Genomic DNA, 26,988 nt, shown 5'->3' on the forward strand with positions numbered 1-26,988 from the left:
CAGGGTACCTCGTATGAATACGTAAAATGTCCCAGTCTCCTTCAGCGACCAGCTATGCCATTCACTTTCATCAACAGAAATACAAGAAACTTCGGGCGCAACAGTGAGATAGCGGCCATCAACGCTCACCATGCCTACACCAAACACGCGAAAAGACGCGAGGCAATAAAAGAGGCTGCCCGAAGGCGCAATGCTGAGCTTTTGAGCTACGTCGAGGCATCGCATGCATCTATGCCCCTCTTGATCCAGCAAATTGGTGGCTTGCGAGATGACCCTTTCTGGACGCTCCCCGTCGAAAACACTTGCGATGCCATGACGGGTTTCGACTACCGTAAGTCTCCCAGAGGTCCACCTTGTATCCCTCGGCTCATGATGTAGATTTCCAAGTCTTGTGCCCCCTGGCATTGAGCTTGGGCAACTACAACCATGCACAGCATCAGATCATGAGGAGCAATGTGCTCCAAACGGCAATGTATTGCAGTTCAATGATTGCATTGAACTTGACCATGCAGAGGTTACATATGGATAGCACAACACGTCTTTCGCGAGCTGCTCTCTACCACCTGAACAACGCAGTTGCCCAGTTGCGAGAAACTCTGCAAGATCCGGTGGCCAGCACAAGTGACATTGTCCTTGCCACCATCTTCCCGATGGCTGTTGTCTATGTATGGCTCCTCCGGTCCTCCCCAAACCCTGCCAGTTCCCAAGGTTGGTTTGTGGCATTGTTGACATAATACGTGTAGCGCGTGTTGAACGATCATGTCGCTTTCAACGCACATGTGGAAGGCGTTCGCCGCATAGTCGCGCTGCGTGGAGGGCTGGATAACCTGGGGTGGGGTGGCTTTTTGAAAATATCGGCCGTCGGGTAAGCAATCACGGAGGGAGCACAGCTACGCACTGGCGGCTGTCTATTCTCACTGACTTCGAACCTGGTGTCAGGATGTTCGAATCTGCCGCCGTCCTGCACCGTCAACAAACCCAACGGAGCCAGGACGAAGCGCAAGGTCTCAAGCTGCCAAATGATTCCATTATAGAATATCCATCTGAGCCATTCCCCCGGACCTTGCAGGCGAAGCTATCAAATTTTCCACCGGGGCTTGCCTGCCTTGCTCTTGATTGCCGCCTCAGCCTACAATGCATCAACTTCCTGCAGATCTTTTGCGAGTGGCTCGCGAATAACAGCTCTACGCCCGGCCCACACGATTCCATGACCGAGCTGGGTCACGACATCCTGGGTATGCCGGGACTGAGCACTACCGAACGAGTCCTCGCTGTGGCAATTCAAGCCTATGTGAATTGGTTGGAAAGGACCGTGCGACACTGGAGTAACTTTTCGTCTGAACATGGTGTGGAGATGCAAATTGCCTTGTTGAACAAGCAACCTGACCAAACCGATTGCGATGAGGACAGTCTCGCCTGGGCCTGTTTGATGATCCGAGACACAACATCAAAGGGTAGGGGCTCATGGACTTGGGCTGACAGACATCTTTTGACAATGAACCTTGATGAAGAAAGAAAGGAGCGTCTCGATCAGCTTTTCTTCAATCGTCCGAGTTCAGCAACGGAGATCAATTGACGGGGCCAGCTCTCATGCCCCTGCGCACTAGCCTGAGCTCTTTAGTGGGATGGCGGATGACTGCAAAGATATCGCAACACCAGGAAGGCTTGATACGCAATCCCACCTCAGGCAGAATTGGAAGCAGGGGTAATCTCGAAGGGTTGCTCGACACGCGTATCTATCTACTGATGAAACAAGTGGCTAAGTGCCGATTTCTACGTCCTTGCCGCCGCATTATCGGACTTCAACTCGACCACCGCCTCCAGGGTACTGCAATAAACCCGCCGAATGGAGTGAGTTTGACTCAGTGGCCGCCCGTCTAGATATAGCGTGCCGTACGATGGGGAACCAGGGGTCTGCTGTTTCCAAGCGAAGAAACATATAAGCGAAGGTATCGTCCAATCTCATAGTGAAGATCGTTTATATGTATCTTGTGGCGCTGCCGCACCATAGCAAGCAATGCGTATTGATCATATATCAGTATTTGGAACGGAGTTGTCCCCCACAGACAGAGCCGTCCTCAACCTAGCCTGCTCACTTGACTATCCCAAACGAACCAGCACTTCTGTCTCACCTCGTCGGCGCTTAAGTGTGGGATCCTGATCGACTCGAGATCATCGCATCGCTCATACTCGTCCACGTGTGTGAGTGTCTTGGTCTGCCTGGTGGGGAAGAACGCAGTGGGTTCTTCGTACTCGTAGAGCATGAGGAATGTTCCCTCCGACTGCACCGCAGCGCTGCCCTGCGGGACAGGAACCGACACTCCTGCCGGACACGCCGTCCAGGTATGTGGCACTCCAGGCGCGATCGTCACCAGGCTCTGCGGCGGGATGACGTATATCTCGCCATTGAGCTCGACGAGGGCGACGCCATTCAAGACGACGATGCGCTCGGCAATGAATCTTTGCGCTGGCGCACTACCGTTTCCCGACATCGCAGAAGAAGAGGCGGGTGCAATGTGCACGTGTCGCGGCAGCCTAAAGTCGGTCGAGAACCCAATGAATCCAACCTGTCCCGAGAAAGCCGTTCTGCCGCCTGGATCTAGTTCGTGCATCTCCACCGGAATATCGCTAAAAGGGTGTTTGATGTTTGCGCCTTGCCCGTGCACTATGTTGCAGCCGTTGGGTAAGGTGACTCCGTAGTGGTGGGAAGTGGACATGATGGAAGTTGATGAGAGCGAGAGATGCCGGTGCAGAGATCTTTGGCTAGCGACAACGGGCGCCCAGGGCTTCGGCGCATATGCTTAGGCCCGAGAGTGCGCAGAGTGGCAGTCGTTCTTTGCGTTCAGTTCCTTAAGTGGCGTCTCATGAGTCCCTCATTCCATGTATCTTCCCCGAAGTGTTGCAATGTTGCAGGGAGAACGTTGATGATGGCGGACCGAACCAGGCGGTTCTTGTGGCTTTGGCGAGCAGGCTAGTGAGACCTCAGAGCCTCGGCCTCAAGCAAAACGCGAGGCGCGATCGTGACCTGTCTGAGTGGTTCGCCTGGGGGTTTGCTCCGGCTGTTACTAAGCTCCAACACTCTCGCTCCGAAAGACCTGAGTCTCACAGGTTCAAAAAGACCTGGATAATCCTTGTAGCAGTCACAACCCCGGGCTTAATTTTAGCGGTCCATGACATGGTTGGCGTCCTGATGCCAAGAGATGTCTCGCGACAGAAAGAGAGTAGCAAGGTCCAAGGTGTAGAATGTCTCAATGGATACGACACTCCATGATGGAAGATATAAAGGAGGGATGGCCACTGCGAAGTGGGCGAGCGACACAGGCAAACAAACCAGCGGCACAAGCCGAACAAAGATCATAGAGAGTTGAACCAGAAGAAAAAAAAAAAAAAACTATGGCGCTTGTTACTGTTCTCATCATCGGCTGTGGCGTTGCCGGCCCGGTCCTTGCAGTCCTTCTGAAAAGAAAAGGATACACCCCGATTGTATTTGAGAAAGTGAAGCAGTTGGGCGACGTTGGGGCGTCTCTGATGTTGATGCCGAATGGGTCAGTATTTCAAAAGACGCGGGGGGGGGGGGGGGGGGCCGAAAGGCTTGTGTGCTTCATACAGAGTATTGACTGCGGATACAGGTTGAAAGTATTGAACTTGGTCGGAGTGACAGCAGAGATCGAGAAAGAATCCCTGCCTCTAGAAAGATTTCTCGACTGTTCCTCGGACGGGGAAGTACTTGGCTTCTCAGAAGAGCCCAAGTCATTCAAGGGGAAATATGGCCAACATGCAATGGGCGTCAAACGGACAGGCCTGAACCTGAAACTCAAGGACATGCTGATTGACTTGGGCATCGACCTGCGGGAAGGTTGGGAGTTGGAAGACATTGAGGAGAAGGAAGACGCCGTCACAGCCTATTTCAAGGGAGGCCGAAGCGTAACGGGCGCTTTCCTCATCGGGTCCGATGGTATCAAAGCGGCATCCAGAAGGATTCTACTGAAGAACAAGGGGACAGGCGAAGGTCTGCCCTTGTTCAGTGGACTTACTCAGGTGAGCAACTCGAGCCTGGAGCGATCAAGAAGCTAACCATGTACAGACCGCCGGGCTCTCATCAACGCCACAGGCCATGAAAGGCAAACCTTACATGCGGAACTTCTATGGTGAGGGAGTCCACATGATCACCTACCCAGTCTCGTCCGACGTCACATCTTGGGCATTGACACTGCCCGAAGAGACTGGCTCCGAGGCTTCCTGGGGCTTGATTACAGCAGAAGAGATGGATGAGAGGAAACGGAAATTACTTGCTCACCTCGAGCTCTGGAACGACACGGCTCCTGCAAAACTGATCCAATCGGCCGCTCGAATGATCAAGTTTGGGCTGTTTGACCGAGATGAGATGAGACCCGATCAATGGCATACGAGTCGCTGTGTGCTTGTCGGAGACGCTGCACATCCGACAAGCCCGCATCTTGGCCAAGGTGCTAATCAGGCATTGTACGGGAGTTTCTTGAATGCCTCGTTTGAACCACGGCTAACGTCCTAATAGGGAAGACTGCTATCACCTCAGCCATTCGTTGCCGGATTTGGATCCGGAAGATGACGGCCAACGAATCCTCGCCGAGCTGAAACAGCGTCTGCCAGCAATTTTCGAGGCCTATGCGGAAAAGAGGCAGCCCCGGACTTCGGCCTTGGTCAAGGGGGCACGAACTCAAGGCCAGATGAGAGTCGTAACGGCTGGGCCGGAAGCGTGCAAGAAGAGGAACGAGAAGGTCGCTTCTGCTTGGAAGGACACTGATGCGGTAGCAGCCAAGTACGAGGGACTTTGTCAGGAGCCATTCCAGTTGGTATCTTGAGGCCAGGACGGATGTATTACCTCGCTTTTAACTTGCATCATCAGCGTGCATTAAGGAAGGCCAACGTGATGGGGTTCTACATTGCAAAAGGGGCTTGTTGTAAATCAATGTATCTTGCTTGATTCTGTCCATCTTCAGCATTTATTGCTCTGATCGGGTTGGAGAAGGCCAGAGTGATGACCTAGCGGGCTAGGTACCCAATACTGGCGAGGCTGGGTACTCGGGACTCGGGACTCCCGAGGTCTTTATAGACGCCATGCTAGCTCTCCCACACCACCGAAACTTAGTGCCATAAACCTCGGTTGACTTGGCAGGAACCAGAACATGTTGACTGGTCTCCCGATTTAGCACACGGTAGCTGATTGGCATCATCTGCATGTCAAGGTCAAAAAGTCGGGCCGCCTCATAGAATCTTGTCCCTATGTCGAACTCCAGGATTTAGCCCCAAGACTGGTGAGGCTGGACGAGATTGACGAACTATAAAAACTTAGAAAGGACAAGGTGGCACCAGGAGAGAGATAGAATCCAAGCTCAAAGATGTAGAATGCCAGCTGTTCAGACAAGTGGGAATACCAAGATGTGCAGTACACTGTTGAAAAGGCTCGAAGGAAGACAAGATTCATAGCCTTTTGCAGATGAAGCCAAAGTGTGTCTGGATGGGGGCGGACTTTCGACTTGTGGTTGCCTTGACGGCTTGAATGACAGACATAAATCGGCATGAAGCACATGAAGCTGTGTACTTTTTCAAATGACAATGTGCATTTGAAATCCAATTTTGTCAACCACCTCCAAGCCACCTCGTCCTGGCAGTGGTAGAGACAAGGCAGAATTCTGGCACGCCACGTCGCTCAGCTTTGGGTCAGCATCGTCCCTTGGACCTCCGTATCCGCCATGCGTTCCTCCAATGTGAGAGCCTCACGTTACATGTCTTACAAAATTCTATTGATCTTAAACAGCCACAGCCTCAACTGCATTAATCTCCATCTACCGACACGGGAAACTCTTTGTGAGAGTTACTCAGTGCACAATGCTCGCGTGCCCTACAGTTGCTTCTCTGGCTTGGAATGCAGGGTATGCCTTCTCTGATTCGCGATGTTGAATGCCAATTAGCTACGAGCATTTGAGCTGACACTTTCGCTTGATCGGAGCTCAGGCGAGCTCCATGGGAGAATCCTGAGAAGTCTCTAGCTTGACTTTGAGGAGTGTCAAAACAGAATTCAGGACGCCGCCAGGATGCGGGTCTCTTGTTCAATCTCAGTGTCAAGTGATGACAAACACGGGGGATATAGATATTTTAGTCTGCTCCCTCCTCGTTTCTACTTTTGGACTCGTTCTTTGATATGCTGTGTATGCTGACAGACCATCCCTATTTGTCTTTTGGTCTGTTGGCACACACCGTAACTATCTATGAAGTCATCAAGCTTCTGCCACACTCTCGCCTGAAGTCATCGTTTCCCTTATTTCAGCCATTGTCTCGATGCACCCTTCGCTGATAGTTATACTCGCGGTTGTGGATAGAAACGGCTACAACCCTCACCAAGACATTTACCATATCAAATCTCAGGGCCAATCCTTGTTGCTGCCACGCTCTACTCGCCCTTACGTGCTTCGCAACTACCCAGGAACTTTATCGACACGACATACTGTCAAAACAACTCTCCTATCCCGAGCGGGTGGATGTGGACATCTTTGCAACGGCATCGGCCAGTCTCAATCTGGGTCTCAACACCGCCGGTCCCCCTCCGCTGCTGACGCCCAGTATATCGACTTGAACATATAAGCCGGGTCTATTGCCCAATCACGAGTACAGCCAAATTCGAATCGGAGGAGAATAATCTTGCTGCCTTATTCCGCCTACAAGCAGGGACACGCTCACGGGCGTCGTAGTTGGCTGCTCACCTGCACAGCTCTTCGTCTCTGCGACTCCGTCCCCAGGCCGACTACCCATTGTTGAGAACTGAGTCAGTCTTCGGAGCCAGGGCAGGGAGGGGGACGATATTCCATTTCTGCAATTCTCTGCGCACGTCTTCAAGCTTATTGGTGACGAAATACGCTGCCCACTTCAGCCGGACAAGGGGACTAGAAGCAATCTCTACAAGTAAGCATGTAATTCTGGGGCTGTAGACGGTACAGCTTCGATTGTCAAGTGGCTTTCCGAGAATTGTGGACTTTTGCACAAGATAACATAGTCATCTACATAGTACCGGATGATCTGCGCCCCTGCGACAACGAACAGTATGCCTCCGCTCTGGAAATTATACAAGCTAACAGGGCAAGGCGGTGAGTCCGAAGGAAGGTATTGTCAGATGCTTGCAGATCAAAGCTGCTGGCTACCCTAGTTTTGCCTAGTTACAAGTTGAGTTAGCGAGATGCTTCTTCCACTCGGATGATTTCGGAAAGCTCACGGCTGGTTGGCCCGAGTACGTCACAATGAGAGATTTCGGCCATGGTGTGATACGGGCCATTGATTATCTTGGATATCAGCTACAGTATCATTCAAACCTACAGTAGGCACATCGCCTCGCTTGCGCAGATTCGCCTTTCCCGATCAACGATCACCCGCCATGAAACAAGAGTCACGGACTTCATCAACTTCCTGAGATGGCTCAATCACTCGCTGCGGCCGGGCAAAAACTAGAGCGGCGCACAGTTGTGTCGGTCCTCCTATTTCCTCATCAGCCATACGCGTCCAAGCCATATAGAGTTCTTCTGTTCCGCCGCTCTGACAAGGTCAGCACATATCGGAGGAAGCTTGCGCCCATTGCAGGCTCGGTCGAGACGTACGACAAGTCGCCCCTCCATGCAGCCTGGCGAGAACTGAAGGAAGAGACTTCTTTCGGACCACAGCAAATTGAGCTATGGAGACGAGGTGCCGGATTCGAATTTACGGACCAGAAGGTTGTGGTTGTGGGCGAAGGCGACCACCAAGTCAAGGGACGAGTCTGGAAGGTCTGGCCCTTTGCGTTTCGCTTGACCAAGGAGACTGCCGACTACAGTAATGATGTCGACAAGTTGGGGCTCAAGATGAACTTCGAGCATCTGGGCTGCCAATGGCAGAATGTCGACGATGTTCTGAGTGGCAAGATATTGGATGACTGTGTGCCGAGACTGGAAGTGACACTCGGGCAGGTCTGGGTTGATCCCGACAGCATATTGTACCAAGCACTGGAAGAACTTCGACTAGACCATTCACACGGGGCTCGAGAACTGGCCACAATGGCAGTGAAGTCACTGATCAAGATCGTTGAGCACGACCAGCAAACGCAGCGGCCTGGAGATGTTACCGAATGGTGGAAGGGCTTTCAACGACAGGCATTTCATCTCGCCTTCAATGGCCGCCCAAGCATGGCGGCTGCCATCTCGAATGCTGTTGCCACGGCCTTGAAAGAAGCAAAGAATCAGATTGACCCCTCGGCACCAAATTACCTCGAGAACGTCAGACAGAGCCTTGACGCCTCTGTCGCCAAACGGGGAGAGATATCCAGACAAGTGAGTCACCAATTCTCGAGATTTTTGCGAGACACGTTCAGGCCAGCTGCTCAAGGCCGAACAGGTGAGAAGGAACGCATCAAGATTTTGACCCTGAGTTCGTCCTCAACCATCAAAACTGCGATTCTGCATGCCCTCGACGCCGATGGGTCATTGTCAATGGAACTGCGCATCCTCGAATCGCGGCCCCTTAACGAAGGCGTGAGCTTTGCCAACGCATTGACCGAAGAAGCCCAGCGGCGCCACGAGCCTGGGGCCACGGGCCCTTTCATTGACGATCGCCTGCGAATTGTTCTAGCAAGTGATGCCTCGGTTGGTGTGCTGAGTAAGGACGTCGACCTTGTCATTATTGGTGCCGATCGGATTTCAGAAGCGGGAGATGTGAGCAACAAGACCGGCTCCCTGGCGGCTGCCTTGATCAGCAAGGCAGTCACCAATGGCACGGCTGCCGTTGTGTGCATCAGCGAAAGTGAAAAGATTGCGGTCCCAGGAGCCGCGGCCGATCATCCGGAAGAGGACAACGACAAAACCGAGCTCACCAGCAGCTGGGGCAAGCCACAGCCCGCTGCCTTGTGGGATGAAATGATCACAGTCCGCAACGTCTACTTTGAATGGGTACCTGCCCAACACATTGACTACTACGTCTGCGAGGACGGCACGCTGTCGACGCAGGATATTCGCCAGAGGTCGAAGCGGATATATGAAATGATGAACGAGGTCTTCACGGTCGAGCAGGGATTGAACATTTTCGAAACGCCAGGTCGTTTATAGGCGAGCTCAGGAGGCAGGCCTTGTGGACTCGGGAAACGCACGATCTTTCTCCTCTTTCTAACATACCTAGGTCGATAGGACGATAAAAATTGATCACGGAATTCAGCATGCGAGAATCTCGCATCTTCCTACCACGCTGGCTGTCAAAGTAGAAATGTGTCTACTTGAGCGCTGCTTCACGTGTCTGTAGAGGCGGATCGAGTTCCTTTGGATGTTCGACTAAGTCTCTCGGGGTACGTGTCGATATCGACGATCATCCATCCTTGAGTTCTCATCCCGGACTACTAATATCCATTCGCCACGACCTTTGTTCACGGACCGCCGCCGCCGCCAGAGTTACTGCGTCTCCTATTGGCCCGCCTTCGGGCCTTCTCCAAAATTGCCGCGATGCTCAAGAAGACCAGGAGTTTGAGCTGCCGTTGCGTTTCTAGCTCTTCTCCACTGCCGTCTTCGAGGTCCCGAAAGACCCTCAATTTGCCCTTCTTCCTCCAGCTTTTGAACTTGTTGTCCAAGAACACCGCGATGACCTCGTTGGCGCCCACGTCGATGAGTTGGAAGCTCTCGCGGTGTAGAATGCGCGTCGCGCTCCCGCCTTCAATGCCCGCCGCGGCGTCGTGGGTGCGTTTCCACGCGTACGACCTGCCGTTGAGAGACATGTGGTACTCGCCGTGGGTCATCAGGTTTGCATTGCGCACTTCGACATAGGTCATCGTGGCGTCGGTGGACGAAGGATCGCCCAGTCCGACCTTGATGTGGCGCGAGAACTTTGGGAAATGCGCTGCTCCGACCACGGGTCCCGATTCGCCGGTGTTGGCAAGATATTCCAGGTCGTTCGTCATGCCCGTGGTCGGGGGCAGGGCGTGCAGGATCACGTCTGGCTTTTTGAGAGCAAACTCAGACACTTCGACGTAGTACAGCGGTGCTTTGCCCGTGGCTGTCGAGGCAGCGGCGTCCGTGATGACGAGCCCACGGCTCAGGAGTTTGGGATGGTACCATCCGTATTCTCGGGCGTGGCAGGGACTCGCTTGGCTCCCTGCGAACAGAGCCTCATCCTTCGCGTCATATAGCGAGCGCTCGGTGGACGACTCCGAGTTCCTACGGTAGGCCGGTGGAGGGAAGTCGTGGACCTCAGAGCCGTCCGATTCGTACTGCCCTTCCAATCCAGGGCCGTGAAGTTTTGAGTCCATTCGCAAGCCCTTGGACGGGAAGAGGATGTGCTTGCTTCGAAGACTGAGAGTCTCCCGATGAGTAGAACCACTTCAGGGAGGAGGGACCAGTTCTGTAGAATTTTCCACTTCGAAAAGGAGACACCAGGTCCGTGCTTCAATATATATATATTATACATTCGCCCGCCGAGCCGGGATCGACGAGGGCCATTGAACCATGACAGAATAGGAGGCTGAGATTGTGTTCCCCGGGCCTAATTGCAGTACGCCTGACGATCTTCCATTGGGGGAGCCAGACCACCTAAATTCTAGCTCGCAATTTCTTGCGCCAAGGGAAACGAACGAGTTGCTCAAGGATTTTGGATACGACGTACTCGGATTTTCGACAGCTACTGCAGCACACGTGATCTTTGCTTCGGTCCCAAGGACCCAAAGAGGATCGAAGAAGGCTGGCCTAACTAGTCTGATTCTGCTGACATACGAGAGCACAAAATTTGGGACTGTTTTTGAGTCTGCGCTGTGCCCTCCGTCATACAGGACCAGCAAGATGCCCTCGGTTCGTGACATCGGCTTAAGAGAAGGATCATTAGTATTTCTATCGTCAACCGATTTGAACGAAACGGACGCCACTTTGTTGCACGTGTGTTTGAATGGCTCCGTACTGACAAATCGACGAGCCCGAGAGAACAAAGGAGGTCGTCGACGATGACTGACAAGGACTTCTAGAAACGGCCATCCTGAGAGGTCCAGATCGCTTTAAATCCAGCCAGCGGCCGGGCTATCAAGGCGAAGATAAACCAGGGATGTATTTCCGCATGTTGGTGAGGTTTCGATGCGATCGGAGTAAGCCCACCAGGTCTGGCGAGAGCCCTTCCATCACCGAAACACAGGTGAAGAAGATCAAACAAGCATTTCATCTTGGATCTAGAAAAGAGTTCAAAGGGGGATTGGTACTGAAATTTCAGCTGAGAGCTAGGTGTTATCTGATACGCGGCAGCGAGACGGACCCTCCTTTCGTCGTGACCATGACTACCAACCTCAACCAACACTTTGCAACAGGGCGTTTGCGACCCAGATTTGCCCACTTTCCACCAAGACTGCACGCAGAACCACCGCAATAGGGCGAGCCGGTGCAAAATAAAAACACCTTCTCAGGCTCAGAACGCAGAGCCTCGTCGCGCGACGTCATCCATCACCTCCTTCTCCAACACGCCATCTCGGGCCCGGCTATGCGCAAAGGTAGAGGTTGGCCTCCACTTGCTCGAGGTGCGCGGCGTGGATTCTTCCATCATCTTGTCGACCTGTTCCAGGGTGAGGCCCTTCGTCTCAGGCACCAAGAAGTACGCATAGACGAATGCCGTCGTGCAGAGGCCGCCCCAGACGAAGAAGACCGAGGATTTGAGGTCGCCGTGGTCTTCGCCGACCATGTAGGGCGTGATGACGGCGATGATCTGTTTTTCACATCCTTGTCAGCTAGCTGCTTTGCTGTTTTCTGTAAACCGCTTTTGGCTCGAGGCCAAGACAAAACTCACCGTGTTCCAGAGCCAGTTCGACGCCGTCGACAGCGCAACGCCCCGCGAGCGAATCGGCAACGGGAAAATCTCCCCGATCACTATCCACGCCCCGGGACCCCATGTGGACGCGAAGAAGAAGATAAATATGGCGATGAACGCGATCTGGGCGTTGACCGCCGGGATGTTGTCCGCCAGGCTGAGGTTCGGATCGGCTGGGTCCGGATGAGTGTGGTTAAACCCGACTGTCACGCCGATGATGGCGACGAGGAACTGGCAGATCAACATGCCTAATGCGCCCCAGACCAAGAGCGGACGACGGCCAAACTTCTCAACCGTATAGAACGAAAGTGGTGTGCTGCATACATTGACCAAGGTAAAGATGAGTGAGATGAGGAACGTGTTGTCGATGGCCCCCGTGCTCTGAAGGAAAGGGGTCGAATAGTAGAAGATGAAATTGACACCAGTCCTAGCGGCGACTAGTCAGCATCCTCAACACGGACCTAGACCTTTTCTTTTACGCGGAGGGCCATACCATTGTTGCATCATTTGCAGAGACGTGCCCAAGATGGTTCTGCGCAGGTTAGATTTCTGCACCCTCAAGCCCCCCTTGAAGCAATTGGCCCAGCTGGAAAACCAGCCGCTAGAGGGGATGATGGACCGCTCGTATTCCTCATTGGCAACGATCTCAGCTAGCTCGATCTGAACGTAATCGGAGTCGCGGGGCTGGCCGCGGAGTTTCGACAGCGAGATGGCGGCATCCTCGAGGCGGCCCTTTTTGACGAAATAGCGTGGTGAGTCGGGCAGGGTGAGGAGACCACCGGCCAAAATAAGGGCCCACGCGAACTGGATGGCGATGGGGATTCGATAAGAGCCCGTATCCTGTCGATCCTCGGTTGCGTAGACGACGATGGAAGCAAGCATGATACCAATGGTAATACAGAATTGGTAGCCGGCAACGAGGGCTCCGCGGACTTTTCTGGGGCACTGTTGTGGATGGCTTAATGTTCATCTGTAAGGGAGGACAGAGGTAGCGTAAATATACTTACAATCTCACTCATGTAAAGGATCACAATGGCACTTTCGAAACCGACCCCAATACCGGCGATGAGGCGGCCGGCCACTATCGCAGCTAGGGCATCGCCTTCTCCGGTGATCATTTGGATAACGACACCGAACATGTAAATCATACAGCCCATGATGACGGTCCACTTGCGACCGATGAAATCTGCCATGTCGCCGCCGATAAGAGCCCCGAAAAAGGTGCCAGCGGACAGGATTGACACAATGAGCGATTGGTGCGAGGAGCTAAGAGCATCTGCAGTTGGGCCTTCGACTGCCCGAATGAAGATGTCTGCTCCGAGCACTCCATTGATGTAACCTGAGTCATAGCCGAAGAAGATGCCGCCGAATCTGGCTTGCCGTTAGTGTCGTCGAACTTTACATCGAGAAACGCAGGGCTTGAGGATGTCACCACCACCGGTATCGGCCTCAAGGTGACTTACGAAGCAAAAGCGCACATCAAATACGCTTTCCATGTTACAGGCGCCTCAATGCGGTTGACATCGTCGGTGGTTTTCAGAGAGACGGAACGGGGGTGTTCAGCCTCCTCTTGGAGTGCTTTGGAATCGGACATGGTGGATGACTGCTCAGTTCGATAACCGCAAGAAGGGGACACTGTAAATGTGCGGACAATCAGGTATCACAATAAAACCTTGCTGAGGAGCGGGGGAAGTCCATATGACTTATATACATTCCTGGCGCGGACCATCAAAACAAGGATCTCAAAAGATTTCGCCGATGGGCACCCATGGGTGACACATCGCGGATTCGCGGAGATCCATAAAGAGGACCAATTGCCAATTGAAAGGCCCGGTCGAGCCTCGCTTTGGCTGACCTCCTTCGCGCACGATGGCGCTCGCGATATGTGAAGGGTGGAGGAGTTTCATGTCCATTGATCGGACTGAAACCCAAGAGCACAGCGGGAGCCGGTGAGTAGCAGATTGCATCATAGATTGCAACCTTGGAAATGGCCACTGCAACATTGCGGGCGTGGCACGAGTCTTGAACTGGGATTTGACGTCGCGGAGTCAGGCTTGTCCTTGAGCGGTCCAGTCTTGGACTCGGTCTTGGATGTTGTTCCAAGACCATGACAAGACCGGGACCCCCACAGCTTGCTCCAGCATTCCGCAGGCCGAGCCATGAAGCTGAATGCCCTTCTAGGACAAGCAATCTGCGCTTGCAGCATCTAGATTCTTCTGAGAAGAGAGCTCGGCTCTTCCGAAGCACGTTTTCGACATTGAATCGGTGCGTAAAAAAGACGACACCCGTCGGCTGGTGTCTTCTGGCTTGTGGCGGAGGAATGCTCCGCCTGGTGTCATTGATTGCCCAGACAACGGAGGCGCCTTGGCATTCTGGTCCAAGACGGAGTGGCAGAAGCACCCAAGAAACACATTGCGGGGTTCGTTCCAGCAAGCATGTTCCAAGCGTTCATGCCAATATGCTGAGCAACGTTTCGTGGCCTGTGGATGGAATTGCCTCTTTTGCCCCACGGTTCTGTGTGTGTTGGATGGTGGAGGCTAAATTGTCCGACAGCACGCAAAATGCTGTCAAATCTTGCAGCAGCTGGCGTTGGCATTGCAATCGCTGGAGCAATGACTCTCAGGCTGAGATATGGCGAACGCTTACCCGAGCAGGATCAGATGGCCACGATCTGTAATCTCGCCATGATAGTGGCTCCAATCAATCAATTGTCAGTCGAGCTGCGGTTGAATGTTTCCAGTTATTTGTCAAGATATCTGCCAACCGTCTCATCGTCCCGTTCCTCGTCGCCTTCCAGAATGCCATGATCTTATTCAATAACAATTCTTGAGCCTGTGAGTTATAGATAGACACCCCCAAGCAATAGAACGGTCAGTAGTAGTATTCTGCGAAATAATCCACTGAAGGTTCGATGGAGCGGACAAAAGCTAAAGCTTGGGAGAGCAAGGTTGAAAGGGATGTTGAAAGACATTGGCCTCCCATTTCGGACGAATGTGCCACCATCCGCCTCAGGAGAATCTTTGCAGCAAGGATATAGAGCTTTGGTCCGAAGAAAGATTGGGTGGCACGTTGAAGGTCAGAGGGCAAAGACAACGAGGGATCTTCGTTGGCAGAATCAGTGGAACTGATAGTGTCAACGACGTACGAGTCGGAAATATTGTCATGGGTCCACCGCGTCAAGTCTTGTTCCAGCCGATGGCATTGTCGCACGTCGAATCTCTGGGATCGAAACTGGGCATATACCAGGGCCACTTGTCGGACGTACGAGAACAGCATTGGGGGTACTCCCAGAACCGGCGAATAGGCATAGTCCAATGTATTTTCCCGCCATAGCTGCTCCAGCACAACCTGCGCTTTCGCAAAAGACCTCGTCGACGAGAGCAGATGTCGGAGGCGGATCCTGGAAGGGGATGCTCGTAGCCACATGGAAAATGAAGGATTCTAGGGTGAGAATGCGTGTGGCAGTTCACGTAGCTGGTGCGCTCCTTGATGCCTCCATCCGCTTCCAGCACGACTTGAGCAGCGCGGCCGCACCATACAGATGGGTCGAAACACCTTCAGAGCGATACAGTCGAGTTCTCTACAAGGGAGTTTAGCCACCTTGGGAAAGTCATTGTGTTGAATAGGTACTCGCCTCATAGATGTATAGCATAAGAACGGTTCGCAGAGCAATGATTTCGGCCAGCGGAGAGTCATCCTGGGCGAGGGAGGCTCGCATCCCCTGCGACAGCTTTGATGTAGTGGATTCCGCTCGTCTGCGATGGAAAGCGTCATTTTCTTTGATTTCAGCTGCAGAGCACGCCAGGAGAGCATCCATGAAAAATGGCGTGCTGTGCGCAAGCTGGAGACTTCCACTTGTAAAATCTTTGATATATTGGCTATCGGTCGCGGGTCGAACAAGCTGTGGGACGAAGACTGTTCGCATGAAATCGAACAGAGGAGGGCTATGAATCTTTGTGTGTGAGGCGACGGAGGTAAGTTGAGGAGAGACTATGAGAGAGAACTCATCTTCTTCATCGTCCACGCTGTGGTTATCGGATGTCGGCGAGAAAGAAGCTGAGGGAGCACGAAACGGATCGAACTCACAGGTCAGACAGCCAGTTTTGGTGCGCAGATGGGCTGGCCTCCGCCGCGGCTTTCGAGAGTTCTTGACCATCTGCGCCGGCTCACCCATGGTCAAGCCGGTCCCTATTATGATGTGGGAGGAAGTGCTTTCTTACAATCCTCAGAACCTGAGACAGGGCAAAGAGGTCAATGCGGGGGATGCCGCCACCACTATTCCAGCGGTCTCATTAGGTTATCCTGGCTATCCTTGCCGATATGGTCTTAGCGAGACGAGGCAATCCGACCACTTGCAACACGTTCCGCGATTTTGGGCCAATTCCCCCCCAACTCTTATCACGGGTGGCGAGCTAGATTTCGGCAGGCCATGCACTAGATCGAGAGCTATACAATGGAATCGTCGAGTCTTGATGTCCCTTTCCTGCTTCAGGCTTTGCTTCGCAGGTGGCCGCTGGTGGCATACTCGTGTGAGAAACACCCTTGCGCAACTGACAACTGACTGAGGTCGGGCGACATGCTTCTCATTGTCTGGGTCTGTGGCAGATATAAGAATGCTAGAGCATCTTCGATGAAAAGGTATGGACTCTCCACCACTGCCGACACCTGCACTCTTCCTTCGACACCATGTCGTTGGACCGCCGCTCTTCTGTTGATATTTTGCTGGCCTCCGGGAACAGTTCGCATTGAAGGCAAAGTACTCAGTACATACATCACGTTCCACCTATTTTTGCATGATCTAGACTTATATTCTGCTCACTATGTGCCGGTGACAGATCTCCATGGCAAAAATGCAAAGATTATCTTGCAACCTCAACCCACCACCGACCCGAATGATCCCGTGGTAGGTTACTCTTTAGTGCCTGTACCTCAGAGGCTAAGACTGCTTTTAAAACCACAACTGGCCAGCATGGAGAAAACGTCTCAACTTCATCCTGGTGAATTTCTACGTGCTCTTGGTTTTCGCACTATATGAATCCCCCATCCACAATAGCATTACGAATCACGCCTCACGCATCTTGCCGGCAGGATAAACATGGTGACGGTCACTTGGGGGTCCATGAACTTGGAGCTAGGATTTCAGCTACGATGTTCTCAACGATAGCTATGCCGCAGGCTGTGATCTCTCTGCATTGGAGGCATCTTCCTCCTACCATTCGCCCTGAAATACGGCAGGCGCCCTGTCTACATATTCAGTTTGGCCGTTCAATGCGGAATAGCGACCTGGTCTGCCCGAGTACCAAATGTCGCGGGTCTCATGCTGGTCAATATCCTCGGATGCTTTGTCGGGGCCCTCTGTGAAGTCATGATTCAGATGACTGTCGCAGATGTCTTCTTCGTCCATCAACGCGGCTTGATGAACAGCATCTCCGTCTGGACTCTGACCATCGGATCTTCTCTAGCACCGCTGGCCGCCGGATATGTCACTACCTCTCAGGGATGGCGTTGGGTCTGGTGGTGGACTGCCATTTTGATCGGAGTGTTTGTGATCCTCATGTTCTTTCTGTACGAGGAGACAAAATATGAGTGTCAGGCCATTGGCGGCTTCCCAAGTCCCAGTCGCCCTTCCCAGGGTGACCTCTCCAGGCAGCTCGACGGTGACTTGGAGGAGAAACAATCGCCTGCAAAGGATGCCATTGCCAGTGTCGTTCCACGCCCGGAGGTCCCCCTCGTCAGAGTCGAGATCGATCCGACAATCCAGGTCAAACCCTACTGGAAAAAGCTGGCTCTCTGGTCATCCTCACCAAAGTCCATTCGATTCTTGGTCAGACACAGCTACCAGCCCGAGACGCGGCTGTGGCTGATTCTAACTTTTACGCATTTCGTGGCCGCGGGCCTGCTGATGTTTGGGATCGGGCTCGAAAGGGGTCTACCGTGGCCTTTCATCGCTGTTGGCTTGGGTGTGGCGTCATTCGGGTCGACGCCGGCGACGAGTCTCTCTCTCTGACCTACCCTGACTGACGCATACACCGAAGTAAGTGTTGAAAATCCAGTTCGAATTCTACAGTCAAACCCGACAAGTGTGGAAAGTTACTGACAGTGCACGCACGTCCCATGCAGATCATCTCCGACACGCTCGTGGCCGTCACATTCGTGAAGAACCTGTTCCCTACCGTCCTTGTCTTTACATTGACGCCTTGGATCGCAGCAGTAGGACTCGCAAACGTCTTCATCACCGCCGCCGTAATATTTGTTATCATGCTGTTGGGGAACGTCATCTTCATCGTGTTTGGCAAACGGTTCCGGACCCGCTCGGGAGGCAAATATCGCCTCTATGTTGACCATCACCTGGGAACAGCGTAACCTTAAGTTGCCCTGTGCTGGATCGGACTTGATGACAACCTATATACCTCGCGGTGCCTCGTAGCAAGTATGTTTGCTGCCAATATTGTCTCGTCTAACTGGCCGTCTGACTACGCCATATTTCATCTAGACTCCGGTGGGCATATTTCCCCTTTCCTTTCCCCCTTCATTTCTCCTTTCCTGTATTGACGAAGTCGACGCTCCTGCCCCCTGCGCCACGAAAGTACGAGTTCTCGCCTTGGAGAGAGAAAGAGAGAGCAATAGCCAGCCGCCGGCACCCGGGTGGAGCGGTCTCGTGGGGTTCAATGCGTCTTGTCCCGCGATCCTCTCGGTAGTAAACGTGCAACAAAAGATGCGAGTTCAGTTAATTCAGTGCTACTACTTAAAGAGACACATATGGACCTAGGCAGGTAGCTAGGCTCGCTCGCTAGCTCCTCGTGGCGGCGAGTGGGACAACCTTGGGCCGACGCTGTCACTTTGCGCGTCCGAAGCCTACAAGTTGAGGCTAGGTACGCCACACTGCACATATAGGGTATGTAAGATATGAGGACTTGTGCTGGTCTCAGAGAAAGACCCGAGAGGCTATTTGCGCGGTGCGCCTTTCTCGGCCATCCGTCCTTGGTCCTACACTATTGCCGCATACATTACGTAGCAAAAGGGCCGAAGTGATATGTTTCCCCCCGTTGGTCCTGCGAGGGGCGTTTGTACTAACATACATATGTACAGTCATCGGCCCAGCAAGTCGAGCGATGCCGATCGCGGCGCCGCAGAGCGTGTTTGGGGTGGCAACACCCCATACAAGTGGAGAAATAGACAAGGTCGCAAAAAAGGGGGAGACGCCTTATATTATTATTTGCTTCTGGAAAATGCGGCTGGCTAGCTGGCTGGATACTATATATTAGATCTACCTAACTACCGATCAATCTGTCCTTCGCACTACACCGCTAATTTGCGAATACTCTGCGGTCGATAGATCCGAATGGCTCCCACAATCGTCAGAAATGCTTGTATCTTCACGAGCACAAAGGACGCAGACGACGTTGTCGCCGGGTGTCTGGTTTTTCAGGATGATGGCTTGATCCAATATGTGGGCCCAGAGGAGGGTTTGGAGAGCCACTGTCAGGCCATCATGCCTGCTTCTGGTAGTGGTGTCACAGAGATTGACGTCGACAACCGCATCGTGACCCCCGGCTTCATCGACAGCCACGTCCACATGTTGCATTTCGGGCTGTCGCTAGGCAAGCTCGATGTCATGTCGTGCAAGACCCTCGAGCAGATCCGGGACAAGATTCGGAGGTTTGGACGCTCGCACCCGTCTGAGCCGCGGGTCCTGTGCAAGGGTTGGATTCAGGCCTCGGCCGCCGGACAGGCTCTGGCGAGCATGCTGGACGACCTTGATCCTCGGCCGATCTACGTTGAAGCCCTGGATCTGCATTCGATATGGCGCAGCACCGTGGCATAGGATGAGTTGGGCGTTGCATCCATGAAAGATCCGCCGGGAGGGATCATCCATCGGGACGGCAACGGGAGGCCATTAGGTCTCCTGGACGAAGGGGCTCTTCCTTTGATTGTGTGGCCGCATCTAACAAAACCCCTGACGGCGGAGCAGAAGCAAACTGCACTCCACCACGCAGTATCTGCTTACACACAAGCGGGATACACAGGTGCCATCGACATGGCCATGGACGAAGACGAGTGGGACGCCCTGGAAACCTACCGCTCCCGCAAGGGGCTACCTCTCCATGTCGCTGCTCACTGGCTCGTCCCGTACAGCGACCCTGACCAGGAGATCCAGGCCACACTCGACAAGGCCATTGAGATGCATCACACCTTCCACCCATCAGCCCCGCCGTCTTTCTGCGTTTTCGGGGTCAAATTGATCGGTGACGGGGTCGTCGACAGCTGTACGGCTGCCCTGAGCCAACCATACGGCACAAAGCCAGATCCCGTTGAGCCTATCTGGCCCGCGGAGAAGATGGCAAAAAGTCATCCACCAGGCCGACGCCGCGGGGCTTCAGTGCGCCGTACACGCCATTGGAGATAAGGCCATCACCCAGACCATCGATGCCTTTGCAAGCCTCTCAATGCCTTTCTCACGCCGTCACCGCATCGAGCACTGGAGCTTGCGTCCAAGAGCGACGCCATGCGGAGCGGTGGATAGGCAGTCTGAAGAAAGGCACGAGCGCAGACTTTGTGGTCCTCGACACGGACTGGACGGCCGCTGGCTTGTTGAAGGCGAGAGTGAGGCAGACCTGGTTTCAGGGACGAAAGGTTTTTGACATACAAGATTGACCCATGGTCCAGAAGATGTCAATTTGCACGTCCATTCGCGGGAGGTTAGGCACGCTGGCACCTCTCGGGTACTAATAGCACGAGACCTCTCAACATGATCTTCGTGGATATTATTATAGGATTCTCCAGTCGTGAAACTCGCTCTCTCCATTTTACACCTTCGTTCGCGCTGGGCGCAAGAGCCAGGTTACGTATGAAGGAGCATCAGTTGGTGTTGCTCTAAAAGACTCTGTATCCTATGGAAGAAACCGGTGTGGGAAACAGGAAAATTGGATTCATGGAATCGATCATTAGGCTCACATAACACCGAAAGAGCACTAGACAATACTGTCTACAATTTGTTCCCCAGGTCTCGCCATCAATGGGCATTTCCATCCGATGGCGACTACCACTATTAGACACGAGATGATGAGGACAACTGCTCACAATTCAGCCTTGGCCTGGTTAGAGGTTGGGGCTTGATTAGATGCCTGGCTAGAACTTGGAACAGCACGCTGTACTACACCGAGTCTCGTGTTGCCGACATCGAAGACACTATCAAACGTTAGCTTGACGCGAGTGAGCCAAAAAATCTGACTCACGCATAGACATTCTGTAAGAAGGTATCTCCAAAGATGTCGAAGTTTAAGTCGCCACGAGACTGAATGCCCCCATACACCATGTTGCCATCAGCGCCACCAGCAAAAGCGAGGTGTTGCTTCTCAATGGTAATTGGAGTGTTGCCAACCATAAACGTGACAGAAGGAAGGTCATTTTCGGCAGTGTTCGCAGGAAACACCCAGCCCTGCTGGCTGCTGTCTTGTTGCGCGCCAGGAATGGCACTGTAGACTGCTTGGCAAACCTCATCGGATGTGAGGAGCAGGGTGGTGCCGGTGTCAGCAATCGCTTTGTTCCCTGAGAGTTGAATGGTCTTGCCGTTCACTTGGGCAGAGGTCGAGTCAAACATCCAGAAACCCTGAGAGTTGTCGACAGGGGTGTAGGCAATACTCGAGCCAGAAGGGATGACTGACTGATCAATTTGGCCAAAGGTGTCTATAATTCATGTCAGCGGTCGGCGAAACCAGGACAATGGTCAGCAATTACAGAATGACTCTTCGTTTACGTCTTTGATGGAACCAAGATAGCAGGTGAACAACTCGGCATTCTGAGGGATGTCGTCTTGGGCAATCATGTTGGCAACCGGTGTCTGGACGGGCTTGGGCTGCACCGTGTTGATCGAACCGAAAGCAAGACCCAGGAGGCCATCGGACGTAGCATCTTGAGTAAACTGAGACGATAGTTTGGTGGCGAGCTCAATGGCTTGGTTCTTAACTGTGATGTTGCCAATCTCGATGTTGTCTGTCCCCACGTTCCCAGATGCGGATGATTGATCACCGTATTGAATCTGCCAGGTGGAGCCTTGGGTGGTCTTGAACGTCGTTGACTTGGAAGGGTCGAAGATGGTATGGCCTTTGCCTCCAGATAGAGTGCTCTGTGGCAGTTCAGTTGACCAGCACCAGAGGTCGGAGGATCCCGAGTCGAAGTCCTGGGCACCGGTTAGTGAGACTTGGGATACTTCTAGAGGCGCTCACCAAGTTCAGCGTCTGAGCTGGTGTGCCAATCTTGACCGGACAGGTATAAAGGGAGTCATTTTGTTGATCAGTGGCAGAGCTGCCGACCTCGTTAGCACATGTGCAGCATTATTCCGGACGCCACACGTACACTTCTCCCTGAGACCCATCTGCGTTCTGCTCGACGAGAAGTTTCTTGCCTTTGACAGCGGAGTATGGGCCCTTGATGGTTGGGGAAATGCGGTACTTGTTGAGCATGTAGACGTAGGACTTGAGACCGTTGCGTCGGTAGTGAGGGTTGCGTCGGATGGGGACACGGACGAGAGAAGCCATGTTGGGCAGTTGGGGTTAGGTAGTCCGTTGGTGAGAAGTGTCGAGAGGGGGGAGAGAGAGAGAGAGAGAGAGAGAGAGTGAGAGAGAGAGAGAGAGAGAGAGAGAGGAAGGAGTTGAAATACTTATAGTTGCGACCTCTGTCAAGGATGACGCGTTTGCCAGGCATTGCATTGCATTGCATTGCTTGGTTAACGAGACAAACCGGGAAGTCCATGGGTATGTGCGGTAACATGGCAGCAGCGATGGCTCGAGTCTCGATGCTCGACACCCGGCAGGCCCAGTTCCTTCTTTGTGGTGTTCACTGTTTGTGAAGCAGCCATTCACGACCATAGCTGAGCAGCCTGAGCCGAAGTTGTGGTTTGCCGTGTTTCAAGAGGGTTGCATAATACCTTGTCCAGCCTGTCCCTGTCCAGGGCCGTTCCTGGCAGTTGTTTCATCTATCAGTGCCAGTGGCCACTGCGGCTCTGTATACCATTGGCCTCTGCCCCCTCTGTTCGGTCCCTGTTCTCGGTATATTATCCCCATTACCCGCCGCATGTGGTGCCACTTGTACCAACACCAGAGGCCAGCAACCAGCAGATTGCGGGGCGTCGATGGCAGCGTCGATGGTGCTTCGTCATAGTCAGCGTCATTGCTTGACACAAACAAGCTTTGGCACCCAGTCGGCGAGCCCAAACCTTGGCTTGTTCAAGCTTGTCTTGCCTTTCAACATTTGCCGAAACAAATAACGGGCGCCAGGCACACTACGGCTTGGGTTTTCTATAAGCCTATCGTTGCCATAGTCGCAGATCACTGGACCGCTTCCGTAAGTGCATAGTGAGGTACCTCTCCTCACCATACAAGGTACCCAGTCTGGTCTCTCAAGAGCGGCATCGATAATCTGCATGAAGTCTCTACAGAATGTGCCTCCCATCCGCAGACAGAAGGCGCTCGGCCCGCGCCAGTCAAGTTGCTCCGAGTCAATCTCCCGACGAACCTCGACGTGTTTCCTTCGCTCTCACTACCCTCAGAGCCTTCTCCGCCGCGGCCAGAAATCTTGTTGTGTCGGGGTCGGGGTCGCCCTGGAAGCGGCATCGTGATGGGCCATGGCCAACTATGTCCTTGACAATGTTATCAAAATTGACACTCCCCTAGCCTCTGTCACCCTCTCCATTGCCCCGAAACTGCTGGCCGTAGTTTTGCCGAGAGCATTCAGACCAGTATGCGAACTGCAAGACATGGATGAAGCTTTTAGCCTGCTGGAGTAGATTCTTGCTGGGCGCCTTGGTCCGGAACAAGTGCTAATCCCAGAATCTGAACTTCTGAGGGCATCCACAGAACTCAGAACAAGCCGTCGCTTCACTACTCAGGCCCAACGTCCCTATTTTATACCGAATCTGCGACCAAGAGTCACGAAGCAGGATATCGCAGGGAGAATTGCTGGTGTAAGAAAGCCTGGGGACAGCTCTGACAGATCTGGTGTTCTCAAGCGTCAACCCCCACAGCTCAGTGTTCAGCTGCAACTTCAATGTGTAATATGTATCCATGATTGAGCCAGGGTTAGCCATTTCTGCGAGTCTATCCTCACACCTCCCCAAGGGTCATTTCTCTCGTTTGATCTACCCAAAAGATGTTGGACCTGCTCCAGGATTCCGTCAGCTTTGTCCATGAGAATGTGGACGACGTGGACGTCCGTTGTGATGTCGCCAAGGAAACCTGAGACCTGATAGATCGATACATATGCAAGCGGCAACCTGGTGGCGTCAGGGGATACGCACCTTTGTAGGTAGCCGCATGGATTATAAGACACGATTCAGCATTTCTTTTTCCCTTGTGACAATATGTTACCCTGGGACTGTAGCTCTTTCCAGCGGGCTGCATGGTGGATGAACTCCAGTATACCATCCCCGGCTATGCGAGAAACCCGCTCTTCCTCATCTCCCACCTGAAGCAATAGCAATGGTCTTGTTATGCAGCGTCACTTAATAGCACCTGCAGTAGAAGACGTATAGATGCCCAAACGAGACCTGCGTGGGTGGAATCACGTTGGCCGAGGACATCGGCGGCACGGGAATACGGACGTGACTTGTTGCATATCAGGGTCACAGCCATGGTGAGAGAACTACGCTTCTTCTTGAGCATCCGATAAGAACGCATGGCTGTGACCTCAAGTTCACGAGCGTGCTCCTGAGCGTGCTCCTGAGCATGCTCCCTTAGGCCATGTTCATCACTGTCCGTGCCGCCAAGATGGATATAATTTTTGATGGAGGTGCCCTTCTGCTTTGCATTTTGAGACCATTGAAACGGGGGATACCATCAGCGCCTTACACATCTTGTCTAGTTGCGTTCATTCAACACCCTTGGACATTGGACAACTTCTAGCCAGCATGCTGCATCGCTGCCTCGGAGAGAGCGGACGGCCTCTATGTCGGCAATGGTCCAAAGAATTCCCTGATGGGCGGGCTCGCCTGACCGAGTGCCGAGTTCACAGATATCCTTGTGCAAAGACCTGTGCGTTGGAGCACGCCGGGCAATTCCCCATCTATCATACATCCCATGCAGCAAATGATTTGGAGGTGGAGGGTCAACTTCTTTGTCGTCTAGTCCCCTAGTTGACAGCTCCGGCGTGCCACGTAGTATCCTGACTAGTCGCGGCCATGAGAGCGTTTCGTTCTAATGATTGGAGGCGTGTAATTTGCTGTAACACTGAAAATAGGTGGGTGGATGTGAAGGATTTGGGATTGGGGGGATCGATTGAGAAATTGCCGGTATGCCTCCTTGGTGCCCAATTCTACTAGTAATGTTAGCTCTACATATTAATACTTGTACGGGGTATATTAACCTCCTCAACCTCCTTTAGAATGACCACTGGCCGGAATTTGTATACGACCGCAATAATATCCACGCCTCGGAACAGCACTCGATACAGTCGAAACAGTAGGTGGCCTGCCACTGCTCAACGACACCAAAGCAAGATTCCAAGGGGCCAATCAATCCAGGCCCCGAACCGGATTCAAAGCTCGACCTGAAGCCGGTAGGTGTCCGTCTTCGCTCTTGGGCCATTTGCTACGCGTCAAGTCTAACACAATTTAAAGTGTGGCAGTCATAATTGCTTCGTGGATAGGGACAATCTCCGTGAGATATTCCCTGGTCTCCAAGTTCGTCCCCGTCCTGAACCCGCTCTCGCCGTCAAGGACGACCATGATGCTTGGTTGCAGGAATACGGTTAGGGGGGAGCGCTCAAATGCCGTTACGGTCGGGGCTACTTCTGCCGTGCGCATGGAAGTTGCATCTCTGGCGAGGAGGTCGGCTCCGGAAGCACAGCGTCTTCGAATGAACAGAAGCAGGGCTCATGCCCCGCTTATCACTATGGAGGTTAGAGACCGCGCAACCGAGCGTACCGGAAGCAACTGTGATACCTTTATTGTAGATTGCATCGGCGATACAGGCTATATTGGCGAACGAGATGCATTCGTTGCTTAGCCTGATCTGACCTAAGACTGTGAAAAGTTTGATAAGCCTGGGTGTGTTCTCATACAGATTGTTGTGTTGATTAAGGAGTCCAGCTGGTCAGGGAGAGAGGGTTAGCATAGTTGAGTTCAAGTGTTTTGACCTCCATATGACTGCCCTATAGTCCGTCAAACCCCTTAATTCTCCCGAAACTTAATACGCCCATCACATTCAATTGGGCGTCTCGTCTGCATAGTAATCTGTTTCTTCCCCTCCGGACGGGTTCCATTCAATTGTAGGCTTTTCCGACCGAATCCGTGCAATTCAAAGGATGGGCTCTCGACGTATGACCGTATCACGATGGAGCACCATTTTCGCACTTTGGCCCATCTCCTCAAGCAGCCTCCTCCTGTTGCGCAAAGGTGTTTCGGGATCATACGTCGATGCAATGAGAATAACCGGATTACTCAAAATAGCTGAAATCGCCGCGCTAAATCTCGGCTGCGCTAGACCAGTACCTCGTGAAGTCACGGTAGGGCGATACTTTGAGAAATCGAGAATCGCTAGAGATCTAACTTTGATCTGCCTTGTTGGCCCATAAATGGCTGGACCAAGTAAGACTTCCTTCCGGTGTAGGTGCATCATCGGCATCAGGACGATCGCTAGGGAGACGAGCTTATCAGATGATGAATCTTTCTCAGCCGGACATGATAGCGATGACTTGTGCTACCATTGTTGATCGAGGGAGGTTGCGGTGAGTGTTGAGTAACCTTCCTCAAGTTCATGTAGCATCTGCGCGGTGGCTGTTCCATTGCCAGATCGTGTGGAGAGAGATAAATCGTAAGAAACAATCCCGGATGCGTAAAGAGGGATGGATCATTCGATTTTGTAATACCCGGCGCTGGCCGAGTGAGGATCGAGTCAAGAAGTGTGCTCGCGCGGGCCTCCGAAGGTCTCGCCAAAGCGCAGTTTTGACGACCGGCTTTAACGCACTCGCCTAGGAAACCATCATGCTAGGCGTCGGTAACACTATCGAGCGATGTCCAGCCCCAGTCACTTAGTTTTCGATGATCCTTCACATATTCAGCCCCGTTTAGGATCATGCGACCAACACGGTTGGGGAAGATGCTGGCATACGTCTGGCCGACTCCAACGCTGTAACTGACGAAGTAGGCCGTCAACTGCTCCACATTTAATGGTT

At 52.9% G+C, this 26,988-nt stretch overlaps 12 protein-coding genes across 12 annotated transcripts; 6 read left to right on the forward strand and 6 right to left on the reverse strand.

Moving 5' to 3' along the window:
* Positions 1–54: 54 nt before the first annotated feature.
* On the forward strand, positions 55–734 carry A1O5_10966 (uncharacterized protein; the record flags this gene model as incomplete). Its single annotated transcript, XM_007751539.1, has 2 exons — positions 55–331; positions 379–734. The coding sequence occupies 2 exons, from the start codon at positions 55–57 to the stop codon at positions 732–734; spliced, it is 633 nt and encodes a 210-aa protein (XP_007749729.1).
* A 1,344-nt stretch (positions 735–2,078) lies between these two features.
* On the reverse strand, positions 2,079–2,717 carry A1O5_10967 (uncharacterized protein; the record flags this gene model as incomplete). The annotated part of the gene is made up of 1 exon (XM_007751540.1): positions 2,079–2,717. The coding sequence occupies one exon, from the start codon at positions 2,715–2,717 to the stop codon at positions 2,079–2,081; it is 639 nt and encodes a 212-aa protein (XP_007749730.1).
* Positions 2,718–3,393: 676 nt separating this feature from the next.
* Positions 3,394–4,841, forward strand: A1O5_10968 (uncharacterized protein; the record flags this gene model as incomplete). The annotated part of the gene is made up of 4 exons (XM_007751541.1): positions 3,394–3,545; positions 3,630–4,038; positions 4,085–4,482; positions 4,535–4,841. 4 exons carry the CDS (start codon positions 3,394–3,396, stop codon positions 4,839–4,841), a joined length of 1,266 nt encoding a protein of 421 aa, XP_007749731.1.
* A 2,601-nt stretch (positions 4,842–7,442) lies between these two features.
* A1O5_10969 (uncharacterized protein) lies at positions 7,443–9,101 on the forward strand (the record flags this gene model as incomplete). Its single annotated transcript, XM_007751542.1, has 1 exon — positions 7,443–9,101. The coding sequence occupies one exon, from the start codon at positions 7,443–7,445 to the stop codon at positions 9,099–9,101; it is 1,659 nt and encodes a 552-aa protein (XP_007749732.1).
* Positions 9,102–9,412: 311 nt separating this feature from the next.
* Positions 9,413–10,288, reverse strand: A1O5_10970 (uncharacterized protein; the record flags this gene model as incomplete). The annotated part of the gene is made up of 1 exon (XM_007751543.1): positions 9,413–10,288. One exon carries the CDS (start codon positions 10,286–10,288, stop codon positions 9,413–9,415), a length of 876 nt encoding a protein of 291 aa, XP_007749733.1.
* A 1,136-nt stretch (positions 10,289–11,424) lies between these two features.
* A1O5_10971 (uncharacterized protein) lies at positions 11,425–13,414 on the reverse strand (the record flags this gene model as incomplete). Its single annotated transcript, XM_007751544.1, has 5 exons — positions 11,425–11,718; positions 11,800–12,247; positions 12,314–12,765; positions 12,828–13,191; positions 13,284–13,414. The coding sequence occupies 5 exons, from the start codon at positions 13,412–13,414 to the stop codon at positions 11,425–11,427; spliced, it is 1,689 nt and encodes a 562-aa protein (XP_007749734.1).
* Positions 13,415–14,691: 1,277 nt separating this feature from the next.
* A1O5_10972 (uncharacterized protein) lies at positions 14,692–15,246 on the reverse strand (the record flags this gene model as incomplete). Its single annotated transcript, XM_007751545.1, has 1 exon — positions 14,692–15,246. The coding sequence occupies one exon, from the start codon at positions 15,244–15,246 to the stop codon at positions 14,692–14,694; it is 555 nt and encodes a 184-aa protein (XP_007749735.1).
* A 184-nt stretch (positions 15,247–15,430) lies between these two features.
* On the reverse strand, positions 15,431–15,994 carry A1O5_10973 (uncharacterized protein; the record flags this gene model as incomplete). Its single annotated transcript, XM_007751546.1, has 1 exon — positions 15,431–15,994. One exon carries the CDS (start codon positions 15,992–15,994, stop codon positions 15,431–15,433), a length of 564 nt encoding a protein of 187 aa, XP_007749736.1.
* Positions 15,995–17,137: 1,143 nt separating this feature from the next.
* On the forward strand, positions 17,138–18,183 carry A1O5_10974 (uncharacterized protein; the record flags this gene model as incomplete). Its single annotated transcript, XM_007751547.1, has 2 exons — positions 17,138–17,787; positions 17,874–18,183. The coding sequence occupies 2 exons, from the start codon at positions 17,138–17,140 to the stop codon at positions 18,181–18,183; spliced, it is 960 nt and encodes a 319-aa protein (XP_007749737.1).
* Positions 18,184–19,162: 979 nt separating this feature from the next.
* On the forward strand, positions 19,163–19,645 carry A1O5_10975 (uncharacterized protein; the record flags this gene model as incomplete). The annotated part of the gene is made up of 1 exon (XM_007751548.1): positions 19,163–19,645. The coding sequence occupies one exon, from the start codon at positions 19,163–19,165 to the stop codon at positions 19,643–19,645; it is 483 nt and encodes a 160-aa protein (XP_007749738.1).
* A 213-nt stretch (positions 19,646–19,858) lies between these two features.
* A1O5_10976 (uncharacterized protein) lies at positions 19,859–20,227 on the forward strand (the record flags this gene model as incomplete). The annotated part of the gene is made up of 1 exon (XM_007751549.1): positions 19,859–20,227. The coding sequence occupies one exon, from the start codon at positions 19,859–19,861 to the stop codon at positions 20,225–20,227; it is 369 nt and encodes a 122-aa protein (XP_007749739.1).
* Positions 20,228–20,897: 670 nt separating this feature from the next.
* Positions 20,898–22,358, reverse strand: A1O5_10977 (uncharacterized protein; the record flags this gene model as incomplete). The annotated part of the gene is made up of 5 exons (XM_007751550.1): positions 20,898–21,009; positions 21,057–21,507; positions 21,559–22,000; positions 22,047–22,125; positions 22,177–22,358. The coding sequence occupies 5 exons, from the start codon at positions 22,356–22,358 to the stop codon at positions 20,898–20,900; spliced, it is 1,266 nt and encodes a 421-aa protein (XP_007749740.1).
* Between the last annotated feature and the right edge of the window lie 4,630 nt (positions 22,359–26,988).

The sequence above is a fragment of the Cladophialophora psammophila genome, assembly GCF_000585535.1.
Source record: "Cladophialophora psammophila CBS 110553 chromosome Unknown aczJe-supercont1.22, whole genome shotgun sequence".
Taxonomy (NCBI): domain Eukaryota; kingdom Fungi; phylum Ascomycota; class Eurotiomycetes; order Chaetothyriales; family Herpotrichiellaceae; genus Cladophialophora; species Cladophialophora psammophila.